Source organism: Herpailurus yagouaroundi, unplaced genomic scaffold (assembly GCF_014898765.1).
Source record: "Herpailurus yagouaroundi ecotype Mexico unplaced genomic scaffold, PumYag 67690, whole genome shotgun sequence".
NCBI classification, from domain to species: Eukaryota; Metazoa; Chordata; class Mammalia; order Carnivora; family Felidae; genus Herpailurus; species Herpailurus yagouaroundi.
This window is the reverse complement of record NW_024420490.1, coordinates 5,931,254-5,954,857: the sequence shown is the minus strand read 5'-3', so window position 1 is coordinate 5,954,857 and position 23,604 is coordinate 5,931,254. Positions and strand designations below refer to the sequence as shown.

Here is a 23,604-nt window from a genome sequence, read left to right as displayed (position 1 = left end):
AAATGAAATACCATGAGGCCATGGGGCTTCTGGAACTTCTGACTCAGCTTGGGATAAGGCCAGGTTATATATCCTTACCAGGAGTCTTAGGTGATTCTGGTCATCAGACAGATTTGGAAAATACTACAAACTCCATTAGAGTACTAAGAGGTGGGACTTGAAGGTATTAGGAAAGCAGGAATAAGTTTGGGAATTTAGAGGACCTTAAACAACAAGTTGACAATTAGTTTTCAACACAAATGAAATAAGAATAGTAAAATTGGGGGGCACCCTGCTGGCTGTCAGTGGAGCATGCAACTCTTGATCTCCGGGTTGTAAGTTCCAGCCCCATATTGGGTGTAGAGATTACTTCAAAATAAACATAAAATCTTTTAAAAAAAGAAAGAAAGAATAAAAAGAATAGTAAAATTGGATTCTGGAAATCATAAAATTGGTTTAGGTTCCTTATTTTGCACAGAAAAACAGTGTTTTATTTTCTTAGTATTTCTCTTTCAGATGACAACATTTAAACGATTGTTCTTTCATATTCTCCTTGTTTACACTTGGGAACAAAGGCACCACTGAAGGATATAGATAAAACTGTAGTTTTGATGCAAAAGAGAAAGAAGGAGTTAGACTTAGAAATAGCATCAAAACAGGGGCGCCTGTGTGGCTCAGTCGGTTAAGCGTCCAACTTCAGCTCAGGTCATGATCTCACAGTTCATGGGTTCAAGCCCCGCGTCCATCTCTGTGTTGACAGCTTAGAGCCTGGAGCCTGTTTCAGATTCTGTGTCTTTCTCTTTTTGCCCCTCCCCCTGTCACGCTCTTTTTCTCTCAAAAAATGAATAAACATTTACAAAATTTAAAAAAATAGGGGCGCCTGGTGGCTCAGTCGGTTAAGCCTCCGACTTCGGCTCAGGTCATGATCTCACAGTTCATGGGTTTGAGCCCCGCATCAGGGTCTGTGCTGACAGGTCAGAGCCTGGAGCCTGCTTCTGAGTCTATGTCTCCCTCTCTCTCTGCCCCTCCCCTGCTCACACTCTGTCTCTCTCTGTCTGTCAAAAATAAATAAATGTAAAAAACTAAAAAAAATAACATAAAAACACCTTTAAATACAGAATCTGTAATTTCCTCAGGTGTAAAAGCTCTACAAATTTTAAATAACTTTAATCCTTAAAGTCACAAGATTATAACATTCTCAAGCTGGAAGAGCTCTTAGATATCCACATATTTTATGGATGAAGAAACCACAACTCAGAGAGGCTTAAGGACTTGCCCACAGTCCTGTGGCAGACTTTCAAATCCATGCTGACCAAGGTTCCATCAAACTCATGGATTGCAGATAAGTACCAGAAAATAATGACTTTTCCACAATCATATTGCTTTTTAGAAGTTAGTTTAGTGGCAAATCCTGTTTACCATAGATTCCCTACTTTATCTAATTTTATGGTTTCTTCCTTCTTTAAATGCCCTACTGAGAGTGTAAATATATTCAAAGGGATCGCTTTTAGGAGATCATGCAATTTGAAATACTGTGTCTGAACAATATGTTAGAAAATGAACCATTGCCTTCTTAGAATAGTGTATTTAAGGGGCGCCTGGGTGGCGCAGTCGGTTAAGCGTCCGACTTCAGCCAGGTCACGATCTCGCAGTCCGTGAGTTCGAGCCCCGCGTCAGGCCCTGGGCTGATGGCTCAGAGCCTGGAGCCTGTTTCTGATTCTGTGTCTCCCTCTCTCTCTGCCCCTCCCCCATTCATGCTCTGTCTCTCTCTGTCCCAAAAATAAATAAACGTTGAAAAAAAAATTTTTTTTAAATAAAAAAAAAAAGAATAGTGTATTTAACAAATGGACACTTTCAGAACATGTTGTGTAAATTGTGGAGGAACTCAAGCTTTCTCTACTTTTTAGTATAAATTTTTATTTTATAAATAGAGAAAAATGAGCATAGGTAGATGTCTGTACATGAATTCTGACTAATATGATAGCATTTCTGTGTAGGAGGATGAGCTTTGAATTCAGACTTGGGTTTGGTTATCTTATCTGCAAACCTGATAGCTCTGTGATCTTGAGCAAGTTCGTAACTCAAGTTTTTCTTCTCTGCTATACATAATAACATATTCATGGTTTATTAATGGTTAATTGGGATTAAATTAGAGAATATATGTAACATGGCTAACACTGTACTTCGAACAAAAAAACCACTGTGTAAGTGATGATTGCCATTAGTATTTTCTTGAACCAGTAGTTATTTATAAGAATGTTAATTTCTGAATGAGTGCTTTATTTTACTTCTTTATTCAGGTTCTTTATCATAATCAGAAAATATCTGTACAATTCCTGATTTGAAACATTTTGTATTTACTTTATGATCTAGATACAATCTTTATAGTTTTTCATAGATACTTGAAAAGAACATTCTTTTTACATTATAAAATTCAATACCTATTCTAATGTAAATTACTTCAAATACTTTGTCCTTATATTGTTCATTATGCTAGCTTATGCTAGTGTGCTAAAGTTTCCCCTTCTATTTTGTGTTCATTTCATGTTATAGTCCCCAAAACATCTTTTGTGTTTTGTTGTTATTCTGTGACTTAATGTTGAATACTACTTTACATTTATTGTTTTTAATGTCTTGTTTGAACAAATAACATGCTAATTATAGAAGATCTAAAAAATAGTGAAACCTATGCAGAAGGAAAATAAACAATTTTACTCTTCTGTGAAATATCATTATTAAAAGATTTAAATGTGATTAAGAGTAGGGGTTTTAGATTCAGATTTGGGATTGAATTTAGGCCCTGCTTATTAACCTTAGGCAAGATATTAGACTTCTTTATTTATTGTGACAGATATTTATTGAACACCTACTGTGTGCCAGGCATTTTGCTAGGGCCTGAGGATATAGTGCTTAAATAGATGGACATACTCATCTTGAATTAATTTCTTCATTTGTAAATTAGTGATAATGCCTCACAGAGTTGGTAAAAGCATCAAAGGTGATCTATGGTAAACATTTGCCTGGTGTATGGTAATTGCTCAGTAAACAATAGCAATTATTATCAGTATATGTATTAAGCACTAATTATGTTTTTAGTCCAAATCAGATGACCTTTTTAATTGGATTAAGGTTTTTGCCTTATATTTTATTTTTGGCCTTAATATTAAAAACACTTTATTTTTATTTGTCCATTGTGCTATTTTTACCTGTTTGAATTTCTCTTTAAAGCAGTAAGTATTTGAGGGGCTTGGGGGGTTCAGTCCAATAGGCGTCCAACTCTTAATTTCAGGTCAGGTCATGATCTCATAGTTCATGGGTTCTAGCCCCATGTCAGGCTCCACACTAACAGCACAGAGGCTGCCTGGGATTCTCTCTCCCTCTCTCTGCCCCTCCCTGGCTCTCTGCCTGTCTCTGTCTGTCTGTCTGTCTGTCTGTCTCTCTCTCTCTCTCAATAAACAAACAAACAAACTTTTTTTTAAAAGGCAGTAAATAGGGGCCAAATATATATATTTGAAGGTTTAATTATTTATTTTTGAGAGAGAGGGAAAGAGAGAATCCCAAGCAGGCTCTACACTGTCAGCATGGAACCCAGTGCAGGGCTCTATCCTATGAACCATTAGATCATGACCTGAGCTGAAATCAAGAGTCAATCACTTAACTGACTGAGCCACCCAGGCACCCCAAGAGAATAGTATAATGAACTACCATATTCCCATAAGTCACCCTCAAAGATTATCAACTCATGTTTCATCTATACTCCCCTCACCCCCCATACACACTCTCTCTTCTTTTCCCTGCCTCCAGTGGATTATTTTGAAGGGAATCCTAGATACATCAATTTATATGTAAATATTTCATTTATATTTCTTAAAAGATAGACTTTTAAAATACATAACCACCATACCATCAAAACTCATAAAAATGCCAATAATTCTGTAATAGTATCAAATTCTAGTAAGATACTTTTCTTTTAAATAGACACTTTAAACTTTACATTTCTTACATTATTACTTTTGGAATAATTTCTGTTGTAAGTTTTTTATTCTTGTGGTTTGTTTTTTTTCTTTTGACATGCAGATTGTTTTTGTTTGAGGAGGTTCTGAAATATTGAAGAAAGAATTATAGAGCTGGAAAGACCTGGGTTTGAGTCTTACTCTTGCTGTTCACTAATTGACTTTGCTGAGCCTTGGTTTCCTCATCTGTAAAATAGGACTGAATTATACCTACCTCATGTTCTTAGGGTTGAATGTGATGCTTTTGTAAAGTACTTTTTATAGTCTTTGTCAGTTATTATCTTCTCTAGTGATTTGGGCTGCAATAAATAAATAAAATTTTTGGTTATCGTATGGTTTCTCAGAACATTGAAGAATGTATATTTATTAGGTAATTACTAAAAATAGTGATTTTTAAATAATCCTTTTAGGAAAGAGAGAATTGAGAATCTTTTTCTCCATTCTTCCACTACCTCTTTTGTGTCCACATTAATTTAGCCTGAGAATACAAATCCTACCTTTAGCTTTCTAAGGTTTTATATTGTTTATATACTTATATCAGCTATTTACTCTTCATTACTGACCCTTTCTCCTTTAGTGGGGTTAATTATTTTATTCATTTGTTTGTAAATATTAAGTTGGTGTCAGTATACTTCACCAGTTCTTTCCGACCTCAATATTCTTAAGTTCTTACTTTGATTCTCTTTCAATGGTCTAGGACATACCTTTGAACAAATTATGAAAAAAGGTACTAACAGGATGGTGAACTTTTATAAGACTTTGCAGATCTAAGAATAATTTCCTGTGACCTTTGTACATGAAAAACTAGGACAAGGTATACAATTCTTAGCTCATAACTTTCCCCTTTCAGCTCTCTGTAAGTCATTACTTCATTGTCTTCTGGCATTTTATTGTTGCAGAGGAAAAATCTGAGGTCAGTCTGATTTTAGTTCCTTTGAAAATAACCTGTTTTTTTCTGCTTGTATGCTTGTAGGATTATATCTTTATCCTTGAAATTTAAAAACATTTGCCAGGACATGTCTTGGTGTTGATGATCTCTGTTGAACCTTCTCAGTCTCCAGTCTCAGGTATTTTTTTTCAGAACTGGCAAGTTTTCTTATACTTTTGATTGATTAAAATGCTGTTTTTTTTTCTTTAGGAACATCTGTTATTCATAGATTATTTCTATGTCTGTCCTCCATAGTTTTTTAATATTTTCTTTCATTTTTTTTCATTTATTCAAGTTTGTCCTCTGTGGCATGGATTCTGTTTTCTGCAGTGTCAATTCTGATATTTGCTGTTCACAATGCAGATTTAATTTTGGCTACTGTGTTTTCATTTCTTAATTCTTACTTCAACATACTCCTGTTTCATAAGCAGAATTTCCCTTAGGGGTACACTCTAAGAAACATAAGATGGGGTTCAGGCCTAAAACTGATCTGTTTTCTGAGGCCATAACCACAGGACCAGACAGAAAAAAAAGCTTCTGAAAGGGTCCTCTAAAACTTAAAAACATAGATGTAACCAGAGGTCATTTCTACCCTAGTCTAGAAAGTAGAACAGTCCTGAGTAATAGCAGGTGTTTAGTTACTCAAGGAATAGCAAAGCAAGCATAAGGGCACCTTAACTAGAAATAATGGATTTTTCTAATATATTGGTTGTTTTTTTCTCATTATAAAAAGAATAGATAATAAATGCATATAATTTTGAAAATACAGTACAAGAAGAAAATCCTAGGACCCAGGTAACTACTGCTAAGATTTTATATATGTTTTGCCAGTTACATGCACACCTTTTGGGGGGGGGTGCAAAATTGGGGTCATACTATATAGTTGTGTATCCTTTTTAATTTAATATATTACAAGCATATTTTTGCATCATTAATTTTTTGAGGCCCTTATTTTAAGCATTGCATAGTATTCCTACATATGAATAGATGTGTTATGATTTATTTAACCAGTCCCCTGTTGGTCATCTAGATTGTTTTCTATTTTTCAGTATAATGAGTATGATGAATATCACTGTACATAAGTCTTTATGCACATCTCTGATATTTCCTTAGGATAAATGAGGAGCTGATTCTTAATCCTGTCATATTGGTAAGGATTATATACATTCCTTATTAAGAATATAAAATGCTTGTTTCTTATTGTTTCAATGTGATTGCGTAGAAGATTCTTTAGATTCTGAATAATTTGATGGTATCTGAACTGAAATTCAAGAGAGGTTTCTTATGCCTCATCCTCAGCACCTTCATGCAACTTCTATTCCATATGCTTTGGGCAAGAAGACCACTGCTAATATCAGGGAGCTTGGAAGGCAAATATACTTGTGGGAACTTGAGGGTGGTAAAAAAATATTTATATATTGTCCTTTTTATTCCTACAACCTGGGTCTCCAGATTAGCACAGTAGAGCTCTGGAGCCTTTCTTTTCCTCCCCCCTTCCTATTATTTCAGGTTCTTATTCTCTGTGAGGAATTCTTTTTTCCCAGTGTTCATATATATATTTCATTTTTACATAGGAGGATGTCAGTAGATACTTTCTAGTAATCTCAGGGAATTTTTTACCAAACCAGGATTTTTTTTTTTCTTTTCTTTTCTTTTCTTTTCTTTTCTTTTCTTTTCTTTTCTTTTTTTTTTTTTTTAGTTCTAGTATACTCATACATGATGATCTCCTACTGGGCTCAAAGCATTTTTAACGTATTTTATATTTTCTTCAAAGGTATCAAACAGCAACCCAGAAATGTGCATTGTTGTAACATGCCATTACAATAAAACAATCTGTTTAATAAAGTTGCTTAAAATGAAACTTTTATTTAGTAAAATATTCATATTTTTTAACATTTCAGATTTTTTCTTAAAGTACTTGGGAATACCCTAGAAGTCCTGAAACCTTGGTTCAGAGTTACTGATTTGAATTGTTCATCCTCTTGAAACCAGAAAGATGATCTTAAGTGATCATTTTATATCACAACCTTAGAAGTTATTTTGAAAACAATTCCTGCTGAAATGCAAGCTAACAGTCTCCTTTGTCTGATTTGTTCTGATGAGACCCATATTGTACGTTATTCTAATTTTTGACTTTTACACATTTCAGACTAACGGAGTAAAGCATGATTAGCATTTCCTAACCTTTTCCAGTATTTCACATAATATTTGCATATGTACAATCTGCCAAGCTCTGTAGTTTTTTGGCTGGATGGCATAATGGTGGGATGAGAGAGGATAAATACATTTGCCTCACTTTTAAACTATCCTTTTTGTCTGTACTCATTCTTTGGCCACATCGTATAAAAATATACCACATGTATGAATGATCTCTTTCACCCTGCTTGGTGGGAAATTGACTATATTAGGTAGTAAAATAAGTATCTCAACACTCTCCTGTACTTTCTCATTGCTCTACATCTTTAGAAGTTAACTGTAGAAGTGTATGTATTACACAGTTCAGGCAAAAGAGAAGGGACAGGAAGTAGCATTTACTGAGCGTCTACTGTCCTTTGATGTATTCACTTAAGTGCAACATCTTTTTGAGATAGATATTATATGCATCTTACAAATAAAGACACTGAAGCTCAGAATGTTGAGTAATTTACCCAACATCAGGTAACAGCTGGGGTTTAAACCTGGTAGCGAGGTTCGACCACATGTGTTTTGAAACTGTAGAAGTTGAAATATCAAGTCAGACTGATGGCCCATTGTAGCCTAATCTTTAGTGAAGCCAAAGGCCATTTTCAAAAAGGAGACTTCTTAGCTGCAAGAGTGATTATGCTCATTTCTAATAGATAACATTTGAGTCCTTATTTTGATGAAATGATACAAAAGATTTGTTGAAGTAAAAGTGCTTTTTAAAGTAGATATTTGCAAAGCTTCCCCAATATGTAGGACAACATTGGCTTTTATATTTTCCTGCCTTAAAATTAAATTGTTCAAAATTTTCAGTCTTTGCTAAACTCACAAAGGAAGTAGATATTTTTGCAAAAGGTAGAGCATAAACTGCGTTTAGATCATGTTTCACTTAATTTTTTTTTCAGATTGCTTTGTTAGTATATTACTGTTAATTAGCTGAATGAGGAGCTTAGAAAAGAAAATACATTGTAAAATTTATGGATTACATGAAGATGAAAATAGTGAAGAGGCTGATTAGCAGATTCAGAAGTCATTCTGTAGAGGCTGTAGTAATACTATAGAAGATCACAACTAGAAAAAGATGAATCAAAAATTTGAGGTTTTCTTCATGAGATGAAGTGTAACAAGTATGGGACTTAGTTGCAGTAGAAGGAAGACAAGAATTTAATTGACAGAAAACTTAGTATGACTCAGCAATGTGTTTCAGACATTTCAAAAACAATGCATATGTGAACTGAATTAATAGAAGTTTGTTATCTAGGACAGGGGAGGTGATAATGTTCCTTACTCTGCATTGGTTGTATCAAGGTTGGAGTGTTAATTGAATGCGGTTCTGTATATCACCCTTTAAGATGAATTGAGTGCATGCTCAGAAAATTAGTCTCATCTGTCTAAAAGGAATGTTTGAAAGAACTTGAGTTATCTAGTGAAGAAGAGACTCAAGATGATTTACAGTCATAGGTGTAGATTTACTTCCTGTGATTTTGCAGATAGACTATAGGCAAGTTAGTCATCGTATGTTAGTAATCCTATTAAAGGGAATTTGTAGCTGAGGAAAATTACTATATGATGAAGAATCTTATCTAGCAGCCAGTACTTTTTCTGAGATAGTTTAGTAGGCTGCCACATGAGTAGTACATTCTTGTTCTGATAGTGTTCAAATCTAGGTGAGAATGGCAAAAAAAGAATTGAAGTATATGATGTTTATTTGGAACAGAAGACTTTCAAGATCCCTTACCAATCCTAAACTTTTTTTGATTCAAAGATTAAAAGGACTTTGTGGAAGTGTTATTTTATCCTCAATGAAGCTACCTCACCTTAATAATAGTAATTTGCATTGGTACAGTTCTTTATGATTTATAAAGTACTTTCTTTTGAGTTATCTCAGTTTTGAGTCTAACACTTACCCTTTGGGTAGACAGGGCACGTATCCCCATTTTAAGCAGATAAAGTAGTAGGCTAGAGACTGTCTGAATTGCTAAAAATCATAAAACTTGTAAGTGGCAGACCTAGGGCTCTATCTCTGGTCTACCATTCCAAGTTTAGTGCTGTTTCTACTATACCAGTTTGCCTTAAAAAGTAAGTTATAAGTTGTGATTCTTGCTTTGTATGCACTGAAAATTACACGGAACAGATGGTTCTCAAATTATATTCCCATGGAAAGTGTAATTGTAGCTCAGTTAGACCAAGGGTTCTGAGAGTCAAATAATGGGGATCCATTCAGCAGATTTGTGTTATAGAAAGAGAACTCTGTGTACAATTAATGAGAAAACCTAGTTTGCACTACTAGATGAGTGATGGTACCATTCACTAAGATAGCAAATACGGGAGAAGTAGCAAATTGGTGGGCTGTGAGGGGGTGACTGAATTTTGGATATAATTAAAATAGCTACCATTGATTGTTTATTAAGTTCCAGACCCTGTGCTTAGGATTGTATATCCTTTATCTCACTTAGCCTTTACAATACCTCTCTGAAGATGAGACTTTTTAATCTATACTTTTCATATGAAGAAACTAAAGCATATTTTAAATAATTTGTCCAAGGCTTCATACTAAGTGTAAGAGCAGAAATTTGAATCTAGGTGTCTGACTCCAAAACCAGCATTCCTATGACCTAGTTTAAGGTTTATCTGTGATGTTAGGATAAAAACGATCAGTATTCAATTGAGTAAATGGTTGTGGCTTTTGGTAGAAAGATGTATCCTGGAGTTATTTGAGTCCTTACCATAGCAGTGAGCAATACTGTAGCTTCTGAAAGTGTCTTAGTATAATAAAGATTTTATACCTGCCTCCTCCTTTTCTGCATTTTAGCACCGTTTCTGTGCTTTGTAATATTGTATAGGTATTCCCTAACCTAGATGCATACTCTATGAGTGTTTGAAAATAAAAGGTGCTCTTTTTATGGGTCAGTATACCTGTGAGACCCTCTAGGATGGATCTCTAGGTTGGGGGTCATGTTTTCTTAACCCTTCATCTCCAGCTTGGCACCTAAATCTTAGCGTGAATGAAATGAAATGGGTGGGTGAATGGATGGATAAACAGGGATTTAGAGAGTAGACAGAGTTCAAATTCAAAGCATCTGCCTCATGTGGGTAGGGTAATGGGTGGGCTACCTTTCATATCCTAGTTGATAATGCTCCAAAGATGGTTAGCTTAGATCCTTGTACATTTGTTGAATTGACAAGTGGTCAGGGGCATTTACTCCTTTTTTCATTGAACTAATAGAGAAGATGTTGTGTTCCTGACTTCTGGTTTTGTTTTGTTGTTAATTACACAAATAATACATATTCATTGTAGACACATCAGAAAATTCAAATATGCAAAACAAACATTTTAAATTGTCTAAAATTCTACCACCCAGAAATAGCCACTGTTAACATTTTGGTGTATACCCTTCCAGAGTTTTTCCCATAGAAATATATACATTGGAACATGTATATATTTATTTAAAATGGGATCATTACAATCCATATTGTTTTGTAAACTGCTTTTTCACTTATTACATGTGACTGTCTTTCCATGTCAATAAATTTACATCTTTATTATCATTTTTAATGACTGTATAGTATTCCATTATATGGATGTACCATCATATATTTAACTAGTTCTCTATTGTTAAGAATTTAGGTTTCCAATTTGGAGTTCTTTTTGGAAAAAGTTATGGTGAGCATTCTTGTATGTACATCTTTGCACACTTGTTTTAATACAGACTTAGATTATCTTCCTAAAAGGTTGTGCTGATTTATACTTTCCCTAGCAGTATATCCTGAGTGCTCTTTTAGCCCATACTCATATTAGTGCTGGGTTTTATTTTTTCTGTAAATCATCATAACCAGTTTGAGAGGCAAAGGTATCTTTCTGTTAAATGTGTATCTTTGATTAGTACTAAGGCTAAACTCTTTTTTCCCTTATTGCTCATTTCTGTTGAGGTTCATCATTTTTCTCTTACAGGTTGGTAAAACAAAGGTCTTTATGTCATTGAGGATACCAGCCCTTTGTCATATATTGCTTTTTTTGTAATCAATTTGTCTTTTTATCTTTTTTGTGTCTGGTAGATGACATTTTAAACTTTTATCAATTCAAATGTCATTTTTTTCCTTTATTATTTCCACCCTCCTTACCCCATAAGTATTATTTACCTATATTTTCTTATAATTCTTATATAATTTTATTTTTGACATTTAAATGTTTAATCCATCTGGAATCGATTTTGATATGGAGATCTAGCTTACTTTTCAAATCCTGAAATAACTAATCATTGCCCTGATTAATCAGTCAATGGAGTTGGATTTTAGAATGTGTTTTGCCATAGAAAGTATTATAAATGATGTTTGGTGAGATTTAAATAATACTATTTGTAATTCATTTAACTATTAAAATAAACTCAAGGACTCACCTGGAAAGTTAATCATCATTTGTTATATAATTTCCATGGAAAAATGTTTTTATAGTTAACTTTTAAAGCACAACCGGTTGCATAACTACATACTTATCTGGTGGTTTGGTACTTCATTAGAATCCTGTAGGGGTGAAAATATTCTATTATGATTTTGCTTTGTCTGCCTTCATTTAATGTTAACTGATGTGAAATCTCTGTTGGTAACTTTCTGCTTGCTGTGCTTTTCACAGAATGGACAGCAAATTATGGATGAACCTATGGGAGAGGAGGAGATTAATCCACAAACTGTAAGTAAAATATTGTATCATAAGGGATATAGATAAATCAGATACCAAAGAATTTAAGTATTCTTATTTTTTAACTGGACAAAATAATGATTCTACGGTATTAGAAACTTGTTTATGATTTCTTAATTTTACCAAAATATAATCTTGAATATGCCAGTGCCTTTTTTTTTTAGTTTATTTAGTTTGAGAGAGAGAGAGAGCATGAGCAGGGGAGGGGCAAAGAGAAAGGGGGAGAGAGAGAGAATCCCAAGCAGGCTCTGCACTGTCAGCACAGAGCCCAATGTGGGGCTCAAATTCATGAACCATTAGATCATGACCTGAGTCAAAATCAAGAGTCAACCACTTAACCTACTAAGCCACCCGGGGCCCCTGCCAGTGCCATTTTTAAAACCCGTTTAATGGAATGCCTGGTGGCTCAGTCGGTTAAGTGCCCCTCCCCCATTCGCACTCTCTCAAAAATAAATAAAACATTAAAAAAGAACTGTTTGATAAGACTGATCTTACGAAAAAGACAAAAGAATTTGCTTTATGTTGTTGAAAGTTTTTCATTAGTACCTTACAGCTTATTTTTTTTAAAAAATCACACTAACCATAGACACATTAGGACAAAAATATAAAGTGATTCTTTACAGAAATATTTAATGTATGGGCACCTGAGTGCTTCAGTTGGTTAAGCATCTGACTCTTGATTTCGGCTCAGGTTTCGTTGAGTTTGAGCCCCGTATGAGCCTTAGAGCTGACAGTGTGGAGCCTGTTTAGGATTCTCTCTCTCTGCCCTTACCTCCCTCCCTCCCTCACTCGCTCACTGGCTCTTGCTCTCTCGCTCTCTCTCTCTCTCTCAAAATAAGTAAACATTTTTTAAGAAAGAAGTAGTTAATGTAGAAGATAAACGTTCACCCCTTCCTCATCTTGTTTTTTTATTTACTCCTAAGTCCCCAGCACCTAGACCAGTGACTGGGACATAATAGACACTCATTAAATATTACATGAATGAATTAATAAATTCCCTGCCTATAAGAGATTCATTGTTAGAAGTTCAGTTATTATCTTTTTATTCCATACATAAGATCATTATTACTGATACTTACAAAATATATATACTCTCCAACTGTTCTTTTCACCTACTAAGTCTTGAACATCTTTTTATGGCAATTCATGTAGATCTGCCTTTTTTATTTATTTTTTAAGTTTGTTTATTTTGAGACAGCGATAGTACGAGTGGGGAGGGGCAGAGAGAGAAGGAGACAGAGAATTCCAAGCAGGCTCCATGCTGCCAGCACAGAGCCCAACACAAGGCTTGAACCCAGGAAACCATGAGGTCATGACCTGAACCAAAACCAAGAGTTGGACGCTTAACTGTTTGAGCCAACCAGGCGCCCCAATCTGCCTCTTTTTAAATTGTTGCATATTCTATTTTATGCATGTCCTAGACTTAATATAATTTTCCTCCTATTTATTTTTGGGAACTTGTGTTTCAGTAGGATATAGTTTTAGAGAAGGATGTGCTAGAACAATGGGTATGAACATCTAAATTTCAATAGACATTGCCAAATTGCTGTCCAAACCAAAAAGGTTGTAAAAGTGTCAGTGTATGAGAGTATCTGTTCAAGCATATCCTACTCAACCCTGGATATTATTAGACATTATTTTTCATTCAAGCCATTTTAAATAAATAATACTTTCTCATTTCAGTTTGCATCTCATTTGATTATTAGTGAAGTTGAGTATCCATGTATTACTGGCCTTTGTATTTTTGTGTTTCACCAACTTTCTTTTGTGTTGGTTATTATCCCTCATGGTCTATGTGATCAAATACATTCTGGATATTAGCTCCATGTCTATAATGTCTCTTGCAAATGTTTTCTCCCTATTTAACACATTACGTGGTCTTTCATTGTATGTGTACAGAAGTTTTCATTTTTAAATGGTCAGGTCTGACTTCTGGATTTTATATTTCAGTTAGAAGATCCTTCCCAGCCCCAAGGTGATAAAAATATCCTCTTACATTTTCATCTGCCACCTATGGTTTTGTGTTTTACATTTAGGTCTGTGGTCTACTTGGAATTTTAGTTCCCATTATGATGTAGAAATCTCACTTTTCTTTCCAAATAGCCTTTTGTCCTAATCTCTACCTACTGTACAAATAAAATCTATACAGCTTACTCATTCAAGATTCCTCTTTTATCATATATAAAATTGCCATGTACTCCATGTATTAGTTTCCTAGGGCTGCCCTGACAAAGTACCACAAACTTGGTGGCTTGAAATAACAGAAATTTATTCTCTTCTCATACAGTCAAGAAGACTAGAAGTCCAAAACCAAGGTGTTGACAGAGTAATGCTCTCTGAAGGCTTTGGGAGAGGATCTTTCCTTGACTTTTCCAGTTTCTGGTGCCTGTCAGCAGTCCTTGGTGCTCCTTGGACACATTACTCCAATCTCTACTTCTGTTGTCACATGGTGTTTTCCCTATAAGTCTCCATGTCCAAATTGCCTTCTTCACATAAGGATACTAGTCATTGGATTAGGGCCCATCTTACTCCATTATGACCTCATCTTAACATTATTAAATCTACAAAGACCTTATTTTCAAATAAGATCACATTCATAGGTCCTGGGGATTAGAAATGGAACATACCTTTTTGGAGGACACAGTTCACTTCATAGCATCCCTGAATGTCTCACATACATTTTCAATTACTGTACTTTTACTATGTTTTTTTTATGTGGCAAGGCAAGCCCTCCCACCTTTTTACTTTTCAGAATTGTGGTCTTATACATCTTCCAGATGAACTTTGCAATCAATTTATCAAGTACTCCTGAAAAGGTTATTGGGATTTTTATCAAAATTCCATTAAATTTTCTGATTAACATGAAGAAAATTATTTTAATAATTATTAAATAATTATTAAATAATTTAAAAATTATTTTAATAATGTTGAGTCTTCACTTCCCAAGAACATTTACTCTGATATTCTTTTATATCCTTTATCAAAATTTTATGGTTTCTTATGGTATTATACATTAATCTATTAAGATAATTCGTGGGTATTTTATAGTTTTTGTTATATTATAAGTGAGATTTCTTTTCTGCTGTCTTCCATCCAGTTATTGCTAGTATATAAAAATGTTTTATGTTTTTTATGCTTTTTAACATCTTGGGAAAGTTTTCAGAAATCATGCAAATTGTCATAAACATTTTGTCACTTATGAAAGAGTAAGATCATTGTACTCCTCTTAAAATCATCAGTAGTTTTGTGCTTCCTTTAAATAAAGTCCAAACACTACAGTGTGACCTATCAGGCCCTGTATAATAAGGCCTTTGTGTACTTCTCTGTGTCAGCCACATTCCTCTGCCCTCTCCTGAAAGTGTACTCACTCCAGTGTATCAGGTTCTCTTTTGCTTATGGGTCTTCATGGGTGATAGTCCCTCTCCCAGATTTCTTTTCCCTTAGCACCTCCCTCCAGTTAATTCCCAGTTATCCTTCAGGTCCAAGTTTGATATCCCTTCAACTGAGGTATCTTCCTGACAGAACTACCATTTCCATTTCTGCCTTGAGCTAAGTGTTTTTCCTTTGTGCTTCCATAGCAACCTGTGAGTATACCCTAAATGGCAATACCACATTAGATCCCATTACTTATTTACTTATTCCCTAGTGAACTGTGAGCTGCATGAGGCATTGACTGTGTCTGATTTATTCCTTGTTTTAAATCCAGTATCCAGTAGGTGTTCAATAAGTGCTTGTTAATTAAATGAATGCATAAACTAAGTGTTAGCTAACACAGGGTCCCAGGCCTGTGCTTGGGACCTGTGCCTGAGGGTACCTTCACAGTTAGTCTGGATTTCTACACCTCCCAAGCTATTTGAGGCATTCTACTTCATTCATCTGTAGTATATATTTATTAGCATTTAAGCAAACATAAAAACAAATAGTAAGTGTTAATATTGATTTTTCTGCCACCAGTTACCTATTTTTCCTTATGTAACACTTTCTTTGGAAGGAAAACCTTCAAATTTTTTATTCTCTCTAGTTTAAAACCATTTTCCATTGTGATATTGTATGGCTTATACTTTCCCTCAGAACATTAGTAACATTTACATCTGGAAGAACATCGCATTTTAGAGATAGGGTTGAAAAAATGCAGGACTAAAATATTACTAGCAGTGTGGATCAAGTTGTTTAGCAGATCATTCCAGATTATAGGAATTAGGATTGAGTATAAGACAAAAGCCTAATATTTACTAGTTCTTTAATGGTATTAAATCCAAAAGATTGTCAAAATATATATTAGCCTTATACTTTTAAATTGTATTCGCCTTGGGGCGCCTGGGTGGCGCAGTCGGTTAAGCGTCCGACTTCAGCCAGGTCACGATCTCGCGGTCCGTGAGTTCGAGCCCCGCGTCAGGCTCTGGGCTGATGGCTCAGAGCCTGAAGCCTGTTTCCGATTCTGTGTCTCCCTCTCTCTCTGCCCCTCCCCCGTTCATGCTCTGTCTCTCTCTGTCCCAAAAATAAATAAACGTTGAAAAAAAAATTTTTTTTTTAAATAAAAAAAATAAATAAATTGTATTCGCCTTTAATGTACAATTAAAAGTTTTCATTTTGTCAATTACTGATAATTTAAATAGCAAAAATGGAGATCTTGCATTAGTTATGTGTTTGATGCATAACAAATTACCCTGGATTTAGTATCTTAAAACAACATACTTTTCTTATCTCACAGTTTCTATGGGTCATAAATCTGGGAGACCCAGCTTAACTGGGTCCTTGGTTCTCTGAACCCTTGGTTCAGAGTCTCACAGATTGCAGTGAAGGAGTTGGCCAGGGCTAGATTCTCATCTGAACTTTGACTGAAAAAGGTTCTGCATCCAAGCTTACATGTTCATTAGCCCAAATTCTTGGCCCATAGAAACTGTGATTAATAATTATATCAATGGGAGCTTTTCAACTGGTGGGCTTTCTTGTAGGTTGATTGGCCCCTTTTAATGTAGAATGTAGAATATGATGAATAGCCAGTTTTGACCACAATAAGACCATAGGATAGATGGAGAGTAACAAGAGAGAATTAGCCTGGGTCCTTTATTGACCTAATGGTCTTGTGACACCTCTTCACCCTAATTTACCCTCTTACCTGTGGACTGCTCCATGAGAAAAAAAATAGGCACTTACCTTGTTTGAGCCATTGTATTTTGGGGTCTTTTTGTTATAGCTGTTTAGTCTGTACTCTGACTACTTCTAATCGTTCATTAGCCAAGTACTTAGTGAGTTTCTGCTGGGTACCAAGAACTCTGCTAGGCTGTTGGAGGCATACAGGCATTTAAGGGAAACTTTTAAGTCTTTAAATGGAAAAATAAAGTTGTTTTTGTCCTCTTCTCTTCTGGTAAATAATCACACAAAATAGCAAGGAGAATAAGAAACAGAAACATGGTCTTTGAAGTTAGAAGACTTCTGTAATTTGAACCACAACATATAAATATGAGAAGCAGAAAAAGAGTCAGAACAAGAGGACCTAAGTTAAAGGACCTAAGTGCTTTTAGAGGGCTATAGGGGCAGGAAGTATGCCTTATTTATTGCCCTCACAGCCCCAGAAGAGCTCAAGAATGAGGTTGCCAGGTACCATGGAAAGTGGAAGAATGCCATGAGGCTGAAAGCAGAGATTGGTTGAATGTCAATATAAACAGCCTCCATTCTCTTCCCTCTCCTACCCCTGGAAGAGATAGAAGATATTTTATAGAGAAAAATGAATCACAGTGGCTCCAGACTTAACGGAACCCAAAGTATAGTAGGAAGTGAGGTGAGGCACTGGGCTAGAAACAGGGAGATCAAGTGAGAACCTACTACTAAATGGTGTTATGCCCCCCTTCCCTTACCCATTACACCAACCAGGACCATATCTTCAGGCAGAAAAGGAAAGTCTTCTTTCCTGAAGAAATTGAATGGTCTTTCATAAAAGTCCTTCAGATAGTGACATTTAGGAGATCTTTAATGTAAAGGCTGCCTACTTGGCCAACTAACCTACAAAAATGCCTGACAGTTGACAAGCTCCAGGACATCTGGTCTACTCCCTAGTGCCTCACTTTTAAGTATGACTAAAAAGTCAAGTATCACTAGACATTTGAGGAAGGCTTCTAAATGAAAGAATAAGCTCTTGAAGGAACAATGTAGAAAAAAGGAAAAAGAAAAGTCAAATTACTTACTATCTTTTGAGTGTTAAGAGACAAAATTGATAATCCTAAAATAAGAGTAGGATGCTGTTTTTATATAATCAGAAAAAGAATAAATTCTTAGAATTAAAAATGGGGTGGGGGGGTGCCTGAGTGGCTCACTTGGTTAAGGGCTCAACTCTTGATTTTGGCTCAGGTCACGATATCAGGGTCATAACACTGAGCCCCATGTCGGGCTCTGTGTTCTGCTTAAGATACTCTCTCTCCCTCTCCCCACTCTTTCTCTCTCTTTAAAAAAAATGGGATAGGGATATTTTACATTTTAGTAGAATATTTAGAAGCTAATGTTAAGGAAATCTCCCAAAAAAGAGAATAAGAGAAAGAGATAGAAAATAGGAGACAAAAAGAAAAAGAAGCAATCTAACATCTGCCTAATAAGAATTCCGGAAAGAGACAACAGGGAAATGGAAAGGAAGAAATTAGATAAAGATACTTGTCCCCCACATTTTAATATCTCTAAAATCAAAATGTTTGTTAAAGTCAATGGTGTGACACATTCAAATTAGTATTTTTTTCTTCCATGATGATACAGTGATAATCATTCTCTTAGATTAAAAAAAAAAATTCCCCCAACATGAGTACTGTGAGTCTCTGGATTTAAACAGCATACTGAAAGCCTATTAATAAAAACAAACAGACAAGAATACCTACTCTCAAGAAGAATCATTGTGAATTCTCAAACACCAGTGATCAACAACCCTGGAAGTTTTGCTATGGACTGAATGTGTCCCCCCAAAATTTATATGTTGGGGCTTAATCCCCAACGTAATGGTTTTTGGAGGTGGGGCCTGTAGGAGGTAGTTAGGTCATGAGGGCAAATGCCTCGTGAATGGGATTAGTGCCATTATAAAAGAGACCCACAGACACTCCTGGGTGGCTCAGTCCATTAAGCTTCTGACTTCAGCTTCCGCCTTCAGCTCAGGTCATGATCTCACAGTTTGTGAGTTTGGGCCCTGTGTCAGGCTCTGTGTGGAGCCTGGAGCCTGCTTTGGATTCTTTATCTCTCTCTCTCTCTCTCTCCCCCCCCCAACCCCTCTCCCTTTCTCTCTCTCTCTCTCAAAAACAAACATTAAAAAACGAGAGAGAGACACCAGAGAACTTGCCTGCCCCTTCTGCCATGTGAAGACACAGCAAGAAAATGACTGTCTATGAATGAAGAAACAGATTCTTACCAGACACTGATTCTGCTGACAGTTTGGATATGGACTTCCAAGCCTCCAAAACTCGGACATAAATCTCTGTTGTTTAGCATAAGTGACTCAGTGTATGGTATTCTGTTACAGCAGCCCAAATGGACTAAGACAAGCTTTTAGAGATTTTTTACATTTTTTTAATGTTTATTTTATTTTTGAGACAGAGCATGGATGGGGGAGGGTCAGAGAGAGAGGGAGACACAGAATCCGAAGCAGGCTCCAGGCTCTAAGCTGTCAGCACAGAGCCCAACGCGGGGCTCGAACTCACAGACCGTGAGATCATGACCTGAGCTGAAGTCAGAAGCTCAACCGACTGAGCCACCCAGGCGCCCCATTTAGAGATTTTTTAAATATATATAAAGGACTGGATATAAGAATGATATGAAACATTTCAACATTGAGTTAGAAGGCAAGGAATAATGCCTTTGAAATGCTTAGTGAAAATGATTTTCAACCAGGATATTTTCAGACATATACCTATTTTTAGGAAGTTGCTGGAAAATGGGCTTTGCCAACACTAGATGGTTGTTAACTAAGAAAAAGACATGTGATTCAGGCAACAAAGGATCCAACATTTATAAGCACAATGAAGACAGTTCCTTCCCATTGTGATGAATAAAGGGTGCTTCAGAAGACTGGTTCATTCTGTAGGCTTAGAGAGTACTCAGTCCAGATTGAAGCAGACAGATGATTCCAGGAAGGCTGTCTCCTAGGGAAAAAAAATAGAAGTGATGAATTATCCAATAGGTTGGAGTATTGAAAATTCACTTAAGAGGCAAAGTGAGAAGAATTTGAGATAGGCACCAAGAAAGCAAATTCTAAAACAAACCAACTTCAAACTTAAGAAAACAGAAGTTGTACACAAGAAATATAACTGGAGTATATTTCTTAGCAGTGAACAATGTTTGCATAGTCATAATAATTATAAAAGCTAAATATTGACTTAACCATACCTTGCAATGTGAATGTTAAGTCATCATAGAATAGAATGTCTGAAGATAATATCTGAAATTGATGAGTCAAAAGGAAGTAATATAAGGTTATTCTTTTTCTTAAATTTTTATTTAAATTCCAGTTAACACAGTATAATATTAGTTTCAGCTGTACAATATAGTGATTCAGCACTTCCATACATTACCAGTTGCTCATCACAACAAGTGCACTCCTTAATCCCCATCACCTGTCTCACCCATCCACCTGCCCACCTCCCCTCTGGTAACCATCAGTTCTCTATAGTTAAGAGTCTGTTTCCTGGTTTGCCTTTCATTTATTTCTCCTTTGTTTATTTGTTTTCTTTCTTAAATTCCACTATGAGTGAAATCATATTTGTTTTTCTCTGATGGACTTATTTCACTTAACATAATACTCTCTAGCTCCATCTATGTTGTTGTAAACAGCAAGATTTCATTCCTTTTTACGGCTGAGTAATATTCGTGTGTGTGTGTGTGTGTGTGTGTGTGTGTGTGTGTGTGTGTACACACCACATCTTCTTTATCCACTCATCAGTTGATGGACACTTGGGCTCTTTCCATAATTTGACTATTATAAATAATGCTGCTGTAAACATCAGGGTGCATGAAACCCTTTGAATCAGTACTTTTGTATTCTTCGGGTAAATACCTAGTGTGATTGCTGGGTAGTAAGGTAGTTCCATTTTTAACTTTTTGAGGAACCCCTGTACTGTTTCCTAGAGTGGTTGCACCAGTTTGCATTCCCACCAGTAGTGCAAGAGGGTTACCCTTTCTCCTCGCCAACGCCTGTTGTTTCTTATGTTGTTGATTAGAGATAAATACCAGAGGGAGCAGTGAAAAGAGCTGGAAGGGTACCAGAATTACTAGGTACTGCTGTTTGTCATATAAGCTTTGCAGCACTATTTGACCATTTAACCATTGATAAAAATTTAAGTTGACTAGAATTTAAAATAGAATTAGTATGACTGATGTAATTAGGTAATTCACAGAAGACATAAAATTTTGGTATAGGTTTTTAGAAGTAAATGTCAATATTTGGGTGAAGGCATTCTCATGGGAAAATGGAGTAAACAAAAGCCAAAAGTGGGGAGGGGAATGTGAGAGGTAGCTACATCAGTTTGACTAAAATGATAATCATAAAAGTAAGCCAAATTTCTCCTAAACAAAATCCTTCCACTCAGACCCTCTTGATATATGGAGCTGCCCTTGTGTTGTCTCTTGAACATGTCTACTGGTTTCTGTTTGTGGTAGAGCCATTTCATTCTAGCTGGATTGTTTCCCTTCTTCCCACCTCATCTCTTCTCTCTTCCCTTTGTTCTTTGCCCTGCACTCTGCCTTCTTCCCATATCGTAGATCCACTTCTCTTCCATCTTCTGGAATTTCAGTACTCTTTTCCTTTATTTTTACTTTTAAAAGGTTCAATCCTTTCCTGTCTTTACTCACCTGAAGTAAAAACTTTTATTTCCTCCATGTATCATAAAATGTAAGAAAATTTATCCAATTAAATTGATTCATACTGAAATATAACAGGAATGTTTGCATATTAATCCATATTTATGTATAACTTGTTGAATTTCTCACCAGTTAACTTGTTCTAGCCAGTGTCTTTTGTTCTCCGCACCCCCTGCTGGACACTTGATTATTTTTAGCCTTTATTCTGGTGGAGCTGGGGAGAGACTACCTTCATAGCAGAAGGTAGAGTGCTATGTAGTATATCAAGCCAAGATATCTTCCTGGACTCCAGAATTTTCCATCTTTTCTCAGCTGGCTAGAGGAGTCCATGCTCTTCATGATCCATGCTGAAGAAATAGGGAGTCTTGATTGTTTAAGTCTCTATAGTCATCCTGGAACCATCATTAAAACAATTTCTTGCTTAGTAGGGAAATAATTATCTTAATGGTTCTTGCAGTACCAGGCAAATGTTCTTCTGAGGCTTCAGAATTAAAGGAGATAATTAAGTGCCTAGCACAAAGTAGGAACCCAGTAAGTGTTCATTTTTCTGTCTTCTTCCTTCCAGAGTGTGATCCTAGTCTTTCAGACTTCACCAGAGATAAAGTATGCCTCTTAAGAACTATGGTGATATGCAGTAATTTTGTGGCTGACAATAGGCCTGGCCTCAGAAAAAAAATATGAAATGGGTTACTTTTCTCTTAACTTGGTCCTTTGACCCTTCCATTTCTCTTATTTATTTCCAGTGACTGTGAATACATTAATTACTTATGACATCAACTTCATAATATTATATGACTATAGTCTTAAACACTGTATTTATCAACTCAGTCTTTGTAGCTCTTGTATCATAGTCCCTTGCATGGTTGTCAAGAATTGGAGAAAGCTTGGGGGTACCTGGGTGGCTCAGTCGGTCGTGCATCCGACTTTGGCTCAGGTCATGATCTCATGGTTCACTAGTTCGAGCCCTGCATCAGGCTCTGTGCTGACAGCTCAGAGCCTGGAGCCTGCTTCAAATTCTGTGTCTCCCTCTCTCTCTGCCCCTCCCTGACTCAAGCTCGCTTGCCCTCTCTTCTCCCTCTCTCTCTCTCTCTCAAAACTAAACATTAAAAAAAATTTTTTTAATTGGAGAAAGCTTGTTAGAAGCAATAGTGATAAAAATGCCTTAAAAAGATACAGGGAAGATAGTTCATAGATGACCTTAAATGCCAGGTTAAGGAGTAGTACCCCTATGAAGGACACAGGCAGCACCCTGAAATTCCCCCTATTCTTTTAACATCCCCTGAAGTCTCATGATAGACCTTTAGCAGTAGTTTCTTCCAATTTCCACATGATGCTCTAGCTTTGGTTCATATAGCAACCCTGAGGCTGCAGTAATGTGTATAATGGCCTTCATAGTATCCAGGGAATTTTACCAGTTCCCAGTTGTCTGCTGATTTCCTCCATTTCCTTGAAGTTTCCCTCATGCTGCCTTAAAATTTGCATTTGAACATCCAAAGTGATACTCATAGCCACAAGTCCAGCATATAACTTGCACACCTCTTGCAGTCACCATGGGTCAAACACAAAATAATCTATAGAAAGGGAAACTAGCAGAGTAGACAATAGACAGTGAAAAACCCACTCAACACAGGCAAGTACAATAGAGTGCTCATTGGCAGGGAACATTTGTGGAGTGGTATATTAACGACACTTACTAATTGTGTAGAGTATTGTGTGTTGTTCTAACTCATTGGCTGAGAGTATATTTTAGCACTCAGAGCATGGGAAAAATACACTCTAGTACATGTAAGTATATATCAGTTAGGAAAATATTTCTGAGATAAATAGCATTATAATTAGCCTGCATGGTGGCATTAAATGGAGTATGTGTACAATAGGCAAAATTTCCAAGTATGTAAGGTTTCCCTTTGCTACATTTTTGGCTTTCTTTCAGGGATATTTTTTCACTCCCTAGTGTCCCTTTCATCCACCCCTAAGAG

The 23,604-nt window shown here is 36.0% G+C and overlaps 1 protein-coding gene across 3 annotated transcripts in view; it reads left to right on the top strand.

The window, feature by feature from the left end:
• The window catches only part of RPS6KA3 (ribosomal protein S6 kinase A3), a 120,211-nt gene that overhangs the window by 19,985 nt on the left and 76,622 nt on the right, over positions 1–23,604 (top strand). Inside the window, exons 2-4 of one of the 3 annotated variants that reach the window (XM_040468268.1) lie at positions 4,966–5,059; positions 6,034–6,070; positions 11,732–11,788. In XM_040468268.1, the coding sequence (XP_040324202.1) occupies positions 11,747–11,788 (42 nt within the window). In that variant the 5' untranslated portion in view covers positions 4,966–5,059; positions 6,034–6,070; positions 11,732–11,746. Of the gene's footprint in view, positions 1–4,965; positions 5,060–5,969; positions 6,071–11,731; positions 11,789–23,604 lie in introns of all 3 variants that reach the window. The other 2 variants (XM_040468267.1, XM_040468270.1) reach the window with 2 other exon arrangements.